General features: G+C 41.9%; 1 protein-coding gene across 1 annotated transcript; it reads right to left on the minus strand.

Annotated features, from left to right (window-relative positions):
- Positions 1 to 874: 874 nt before the first annotated feature.
- On the minus strand, positions 875 to 2,856 carry LOC120051562 (cell wall integrity and stress response component 2-like). The gene is made up of 3 exons (XM_038998503.1): positions 2,737 to 2,856; positions 1,358 to 2,075; positions 875 to 971 (listed from the first exon to the last, which is right to left on the minus strand). The coding sequence occupies exons 1-3, from the start codon at positions 2,737 to 2,739 to the stop codon at positions 955 to 957; spliced, it is 738 nt and encodes a 245-aa protein (XP_038854431.1). The 5' UTR covers positions 2,740 to 2,856; the 3' UTR covers positions 875 to 954.
- Positions 2,857 to 8,950: the final 6,094 nt, after the last annotated feature.

The following is an 8,950-nucleotide window of genomic DNA, read 5'->3' on the forward strand; positions in this document are numbered from 1 at the left end:
AGTCGATGGAACATAACTTCACAAAAAGTTTCAACACTCTGGTTTTCAAGTGGTTTTAAATGAAATAAATATATTGACCTTTAGTCTCATAAGACACCAAGAGCATCTGTGAAAACTCCGTATGAGTTTCAATTCAGAAATCTATGTAACACTAATAATGAATGGTATCCTAAGACTTTATAAACAAATAACTTTATGAATTGACTGAATTTAAACAGAACTGACGTGTGTGAAAGGAAAGGTACAATGAGGGAGGCCAAAACAACACCCAGACAAGAAGGACTCCTGTCCTTCCTCTTCCTGTGCTTCCTCTCCTCTTCCTGTCTTTCCTGTCCTTCCTCTCCTCTTCCTGTCCTTCCTCTCCTCTTCCTGTCCTTCCTCTCCTCTTCCTGTCCTTCCTCTTCCTGTCCTTCCTCTCCTCTTCCTGTCTTTCCTGTCCTTCCTCTTCCTGTCCTTCCTCTCCTCTTCCTGTCCTTCCTCTCCTCTTCCTGTCCTTCCTCTCCTCTTCCTTCCTCTTCCTGTCCTTCCTCTCCTCTTCCTGTCCTTCCTCTCCTCTTCCTGTCCTCTTCCTGTCCTTCCTCTCCTCTTCCTGTCCTTCCGCTTCCTGTCCTTCCTCTCCTCTTCCTGTCCTTCCTCTCCTCTTCATGTCCTTCCTCTCCTCTTCCTGTCTTTCCTCTTCCTGTCCTTCCTCTCCTCTTCCTGTCCTTCCTCTTCCTGTCCTCTTCCTCTCCTCTTCCTGTCCTTCCTCTCCTCTTCATGTCCTTCCTCTCCTCTTCCTGTCTTTCCTGTCCTTCCTCTTCCTGTCCTTCCTCTCCTCTTCCTGTCCTTCCTCTTCCTGTCCTCTTCCTGTCCTTCCTCTCCTCTTCATGTCCTTCCTCTCCTCTTCCTGTCTTTCCTGTCCTTCCTCTTCCTGTCCTTCCTCTCCTCTTCCTGTCCTTCCTGTGAGCTGGTCGGCTAAATTGACTCCATTTCTGAAAGGGAAGAGAAAAACAACACATACAAGCTTAACATAATATGACACCATAAAAGGTGAGATTTATGTTAACTAAATACTGCTTGTATAGTGTAGTTAGTGGCATAAATATAGGAACAGTGTGGTAAAGTTGGTAATACTTGCTGTTTACTCATGGAATTTGTATTTCAGATCAAAAGATGAATATGACAGGCAGATATTTCGACAGCAAACTGTTTTAGGATATTTTCTAACCCAGAAACAACAGCTATACATTTGCCTCATATTAATCCTTTGATCTGAAATACCAATTAACCTACATGACTATACTGTAAAAACGACCTACTTTACTTCACTGTCGCACACTTATGACACTACCTGTGATGTGGAGAGAAAAAAACGTACCATTGAACTCGGCTTGGAAAAGCAGCTGATACATTTTAACCTTGACTGCTGCTTGTCTTTGCTGAGGCAGCCTCTTCAGGGTTGGCACCAGGCTCATGGCAAAGAGGGTCTCTTCATCCTCCTTCCTGTGAGCATCAGGTTGGGCTGCATCCCTCTCGACGGCTTGGAGGAGCCTCTGCTGAAATGAGTTGAGTGGATCTGGGGTCTGGTACCTCCGATGACGCCTGGTGTGACATTGTTCCTCTTCGTTTCTCTCTCTGTTTCTCTCCACGGCCACATCCTGTTCAACGAGGTCCTCAGTGGTCACTTCCGTGAGGTTCATAATAATCTCAGGTGGTCCTAGATCCAGAGGTGCTTCCTCCATTTCATCATCTTCCATGGCTGCACCGGTGGTGGTCATACTCGTGGATGATGTTGTAGAGGGTCTCACTGCACCGGTGGTGGTCATACTCGTGGATGATGTTGTAGAGGGTCTCACTCCACCGGTGGAGGTGATGGTCGCACTTGTAGGTGACGTTGAGGGTCTTGATGCACCGGTGGCGACAACAATTGTGGATGACGTAGTAGAGGGTGTGGCTGTAAAATTGCCACTCGTTGCCCTAGGCACAATACATGGATCCAGAAAAGAAAGAATGTGGCAGAAGCGCCAAGGCTGCTGGCCTGAAGATGCTGACCCAGACCTGTCCCTGAGTCCTCTCCACTTCCTCCTAGTCTTCTTCTATATAGACATGAACATGATAAGTCAAACCATTACCTAGCATAACTATAGTTATTAGATAGCTATCATGGACATGTCACCTACTGTACACATAGACACACACACACGGTTATCTGACCAAATTATCAGGGGTACAGTAGTATCTACCATTTCTATTACTATTTATCTAGCATACACACTCACACTCTTTCAAACATGATTATTTGGTAAAGTTATCAGGGGTAGTAACTAGCATAATTTATTTGACTATTTCTTTCACATACACACACACCTCATTAGCTAGGTTAGCTAGCTAGCTAACGCTAACTAGCCACATCTATCACAAGCTCACCACTAAACTGACCTGGCAATCCTACTATCGTGAACACTTGTCTCCAAGCAGCATTTTTGTGTTTATGTCCCTGTAGCTGTCAGCAGTTGTGTCAAAAAGACACGGTTTTGAGGATACTGCGAAAATGATTCTCTCCTCCATGTGTCCAACGGCATGCGACCATTTGCAAAAGGTACCTGCATCAGTATAGTTGCCTAGCTGCGCAAAATGTTATGCAGCAGTGATGCAAAGACACAGTCGGTGTGTTCGAAGCGTTAATGTTAGGCCTACCAACTAGGCTAGCTAGCTAGCTAACAGGTTACCATAGCACATTGTACAGAATATATTTACCATGTAGTATGTTGAGTTTTGTGTGGATTAGCTAGCACGCTAGATAGTTTTCTGACCTTGACTATCCACTGTAGCTAAATTACCTAAAATAAACTGGCAAATAGCTATGTTATGGTCGCTACTCGCTAGCTAGCTGGACTCACCTTTGTGTGAAGCTAGCCACATTAACGATGATCCACAATAGTATAATTTACGGTTTGCCTTCATAATAAAAGTCCCCCATCGGAAAAACAGGCTATGGTCTATCTTGTTTTAGTTATACAAATCTTTCGTGTTAGCATGCAATTTTATAGCTAGCTGGATAACACAATAACTAGTTAGCAAGGCCTAGCTAGCCATAGCTTAAACTATGGAAAGCATGATGATAACTACTATAGGATAACATAGTGTCCAAATTGTCATACATTCTTCTTCTCTACCACAGATTTCCACAAGGTCTCAGACTCCAGGATGGGAAATACTTACTAGAAAGAAACATACGACAACAGACAGAGTTGTTGATTTCCATTGTTATTTGTAATGTTTAAAAGGGGAGAAAAAGACAATCCCGTTTTTCTAAATTAGCTACAGTGCATTTGGAAAGTATTCAGACCCCTTGATTTTTCCCCACATTTTGTTATGTTACAGCGCTATTCTAAAATTGATTAAATAAAAGTTTTCCTTCTGCAATCTACACACAATACCCCATAATGCCAAAGCGACAACAGTTTTTGTTTAATTATTTAAAAGATTCAACATAAATAACTTATTTACATAAGTATTCAGACCCTTTTCTATGAGACTCGAAATTGAGCTCTGGTGCATACTGTTTCCATTGATCATCCTTGAGATGTTTCTACAACTTGATTGGAGTCCACCTGTGGTAAATTCAATTGATTGGACATGATTTGGAAAGGCACACACCTGTCTATATAAGGTCCCACAGTTGACAGTGCATGTCAGAGCAAAAACTAAGCCATGAGGTTGAAGGAAATAGCCGTAGGGATTGACAGGATTGTGTGGAGGCACAGATCTGGGGAAGGGTACCACATTTTTTTTGCAGCATTGAAGGTCTCCAAGAACACAGTGACCTCCATCATTCTTAAATGGAAGAAGTTTGGAACCACCAAAACGCTTGCTAGAGCTGGCCGATAATAGCTGTGCAGCAACACTCCCCTTTCAACCTGACAGAGCTTTAGAGGATCTGCAGAGAAGAATGGGGGGAAAACTCCCCAAATACATGTGTGCCAAGCTTGTAGTGTCATACCCAAGAGAACTCGATGCTGTAATCGCTGCCAAAAGTGCTTCAACAAAGTACTGAGTAAAGGGTAGGAAAATGTGATATTTCCGCTAAAAAATTTCTAAAACCCTGTTTTTGCTTTGTCATTGTGGGGTATTGTGTGTACAGTCGTGGCCAGAAGTTTTGAGAATTACACAAATATACATTTTCACCAAGTCTGCTCCCTCAGTTTGTATGATGACAATTTGCATATACTCCAGAATGTTATGAAGAGTGATCAGATGAATTGCAATTAATTGCAAAGTCCCTCTTTGCCATGCAAATTAACTGAATCCCCAAAAAACATTTCCACTGCATTTCAGCCCTGCCACAAACAGACAAGCTGACATCATGTCAGTGATTCTCTCGTTAACACAAGTGTGAGTGTTGACGAGGACAAGGCTGGAGAACACTCTGTCATGCTGATTGAGTTCGAATAACAGACTGGAAGCTTCAAAAGGAGGGTGGTGCTTGGAATCATTGTTCTTCCTTTGTCAACCATGGTTACCTGCAAGGAAACACGTGCCGTCATCATTGCTTTGCACAAAAAGGGCTTCACAGGCAAGGATATTGCTGCCAGTAAGTTTGCACCTAAATCAACCATTTATCGGATCATCAAGAACTTCAAGGAGAGCGGTTCAATTGTTGTGAAGAAGGTTTCAGAGCGCCCAAGAAAGTCCAGCAAGCGCCAGGACCGTCTCCTAAAGTTGATTCAGCTGCGGGATCGGGGCACCACCAGTACAGAGCTTGCTCAGGAACGGCATTAGGCAGGTGTGAGTGCATCTGCACACACAGTGAGGTGAAGACTTTTGGAGGATAGCCTGGTGGGCAGGAAGGGCAGCAAGGAAGCCACTTTTCTCCAGGAAAAACATCAGGGACAGACTGATATTCTGCAAAAGGTACAGGGATTGGACTGCTGAGGACTGGGATGAAGTCATTTTCTCTGATGAATCCCCTTTCCGATTGTTTGGGGCATCCGGAAAAAAGCTTGTCCGGAGAAGACAAGGTGAGCGCTACCATCAGTCCTGTGTCATGCCAACAGTAAAGCATCCTGAGACCATTCATGTGTGGGGTTGCTTCTCAGCCAAGGGATTGGGCTCACTCACAATTTTGCCTAAGAACACAGCCATGAATAAAGAATGGTACCAACACATCCTCCGAGAGCAACTTCTCCCAACCATCCAGGAACAGTTTGGTGATGAACAATGCCTTTTCCAGAATGATGGAGCACCTTGCCATAAGGCATAAGTGATAACTAAGTGGCTCGGAGAACAAAACATCGGTATTTTGGGTCCATGGCCAGGAAACTCCCCAGACCTTAATCCCATTGAGAACTTGTGGTCAATACTCAAGAGGAGGGTGGACAAACAAAACCCCACAAATTCTGACAAACTTCAAGCATTGATTATGCAATAATGGGCTGCCATCAGTCAGGATGTGGCCCAGAAGTTAATTGAGAGCATGCCAGGGCGGATTGCAGAGGTCTTGAAAAAGAAGGGTCAACACTGCAAATATTGACTCTTTGCATCAACTTCATGTAATTGTCAATAAAAGCCTTTGACACTTATGAAATGCTTGTAATTATACTTCAGTATTCCATAGTAACATCTGACAAAAATATCTAAAGACACTGAAGCTGCAAACTTTGTGGAAATTAATATTTGTGTCATTCTCAAAACTTTTGGCCATGACTGTAGATTGATGAGGGGGGGACGATTTAATCTATTTCATAATAAGGCTGTAACATAACAAAATGTGGACAAATTCAAGGGGTCTGAATACTTTCCGAAGGCACTATATATCAAGTAATTTGTCACCTAGTACAGCCAGAAGAGGAGCGGCCACTGCTCATAGCCTCGTTCCCCTCTACGGTTTTCCTAGGTTCCTTCTAAGGAGTTTTTACTAGCCACTCTGCTTCTGTATTGCTTGCCCTTTGGGGTTTAAGTCTCGGTACCTGCACCCTCAGCGGAGTTGACAAACACCGGGAGCATCCATTTTTCAGGAAGAAGGCAGAGAGGAAGCCAAAGCCTGTAAACCGGAAGCTTCTGGTTTCTGTCAACCTCATTTAGGTGTTTCTTTTACACCTTATACGTTAGGTTAGGGTATCTGTAAAGCATTTTGTGACAACTGCAGAGGTAAAATGGGCTTTATAAAATAAATTTGATTGAAATGTATATCACAAAAACTGACTGGTTCTTCTGATGTTCACACAGGAGACCATGTTGAGACATTCTCTACATCCAGAGAGCAACAGCAGGAAAATCACAGAGCTAAGAGGTCTCACCACTGCCCACGTTGTGAGGAGATTTTACCAATTCTATCAAGCTAAAAATACACCTAAAAATACAGACAATAGAGAATCTGTATCCCTGGTCTGACTGTGGGAAGAGCTGCGAAATATCAAGGGATCTGACAGTTCATAATTCAACACTGGAGAGAAGCCCTCCTCCTGTTCTGACTGTGTGAATATTTTCTCCCAGCAGAGCAACTTAAAAACACTCCAACATATACACACAGGAGAGAAGCCTTACTCCTGCTCTGACTGTTGGAAGAGTTTCTCTCAACATGGCCACTTAAAAAGACACCAACATATACATAAATGTGAGAATCCTCATCAGTTCTCTGACTAGCTAAGATTAAAATCATTCCATCACTTAATTATCAAAAAATTCTAACACACTCTTGTAATCCTATTGTTTCTCACTGTGAGAAAACTGTGCAGAGGAAAGGGAGCATCATAGAATGTTAGCCTCTCTTTACTTTACTGATCACCTATTCACCTGGTCAGTTTTGGTGTGTTTTGTTAGCTTCTACTTTAAAGATATTGAGATTACCTTGGATTTGTCTCTAGGACGAATATCCTCTATGAGGCTGGTTGACTGGGTGGTACTGCTTCCCTCTGCAGTTTTCTGTGGGAATGAGTTAGTAGATACAACATGTATCAGATAGAGATGATGTGATGATCAGTTTTCACCATTCATTTGGGTGGATAGTCATTAATGATGAATATGTTTGGATAACTTACATGAATTTGTACTGGTCAAACTCTTCTTCCCTTTTGCACAATGAATTACCAAAAAACAATGTTTCAAGTGACATATTTGCTGTTTTTCTGAAGATGAACAAGACAGGAATTTGAAAAGAGCATCACAAATTTAAATCTGACCTATTCTCTAACATGTTTTGTCAGCATAAGCAGCTGTGAGACCTGCTAGAGTACTGGAACTTTATTGATCTACTGAATCATTGTAGTTATGGGGGTTAACTTTACAGTAAATATAATGCTTTTGTTTAATTCATGACATTCAAATACACATCTGTATTTATCTACTCAATACGTGTCATGACACCTCTACACATTGGGACAAGCCAATTTGCTAGTCACCAATCTTCTCTAAATCAAATCAGTGATGACTGTTCAACAGTCTAATGGCCTGGAGATAGAAGCAGTTTCATTCTCTTGGTACCAGCTTTGATGCACCTGTACCGTCTCTGCTTGCTAGATGGTAGCAGGGTGGATGAGGTTCTTCATCTTCCAAATAAAATGTTATTGATCACATACACATGGTTAAACAGATGTTATTCCGAGTGTAACGAAATGCTTGTGCTTCTAGTTCCGACTGTGCAGCAATATCTAGCAAGTAATATCTAACAATTCCACAACAAATACCTAATACACACAAATCTAAGTAAAGGAAAGAATAAGAATATATATGAATATATGGATGAGCAATGTCAGAGCGGCATAGGCTAAGATGCAATAGATAGTATAGAATACAGTATATACATATGAGATGAGTAATGCAAGATATGTAAACATGATTAAACTGGCATTATCTCTGTGGCCTTCCACAGAGACCATCTACAATGCATATGGAATGTTTGAAAAACTTAGACATTAAAACAGACACCCTTTAGTTTTTTTAAACCAAGGTTTATTTGTCTAGCTAATCAAGTTCACTTTATATTTTACATGCTTCAGCAGTAGTTAGTCCATCAGTCCAATACATGTCGCTGTTGCACTACGGTAGTGGGAAACAGGAAGTTCCGGGTAGCCTGCCACCATTCTTCAGAATAAAGAAAACGACAGAACGGTGTTGTGCGTTTCGCTTTATTACTACAGGTATGTAATAGCACGTTTAAACTGTCTATTATCAAAAGAACGTCATAACGTATTAGATAACACATCCTTCAAGATATTATCACGTTTGGGAAAGGTTTTGTGTAATTTGTCGTGTCAAACCGAGTGAGTGAAGAACGTGATAAAAAATATTTTCCAAGCACACGGAGCGGGGTCCACCACACGTTCATTTGTGAGGCTTTCCAGGTTCATACATAACACAGTCGTGTTCGCCTGGGGATGTTCAGTACAAAAACGTTGTGGAAAGTTGCAGATAGAAATGCCCTGAATAGAACTGAAATGATTCCTTAGAATCAGAGGCATGTTTGTTATACATAATACATTTCTATCTGAATGTGGCCAACGTCTCCTTCCCCTTCCTGGAAGCAGCCATGGTACCCGCTTGTCCCTAGCTATGTGAAGTTAGCCAGAATAACGATTAACCACAATTTGGAATTTGTGGTTCTCAACATAAAAGTCCCTCATTGAAAGTGATGCAAACTGATACAAATAGTGGAATCATTTCAAATTTGGATTAGGCAACACTAAACATGGTTAGAATGTTGTTAATTTAAAATGGATTAGAATGGCGCCAGAGTAGATGGCTGCCGAGAGTAGATGGCTGCCGTTTTATGGTTTCCTAACCAATTGTGCTATTGTGTGTTTTTTGCCATTAATCGGTAATTTGGTAATCTGCTTCCACCCTCAGTCTTATTAGACAACGTACAATCATTGAATGACAAAATAGAGGAGCAACGATCACAAATAAACTGTAATGTCTTATGTTTCACCGAGTCGTGGCTGAACGATGACACGGATAGCATACAGCTGGCAGG

The sequence above is a fragment of the Salvelinus namaycush genome, chromosome 7 (assembly GCF_016432855.1).
Source record: "Salvelinus namaycush isolate Seneca chromosome 7, SaNama_1.0, whole genome shotgun sequence".
NCBI classification, from domain to species: Eukaryota; Metazoa; Chordata; class Actinopteri; order Salmoniformes; family Salmonidae; genus Salvelinus; species Salvelinus namaycush.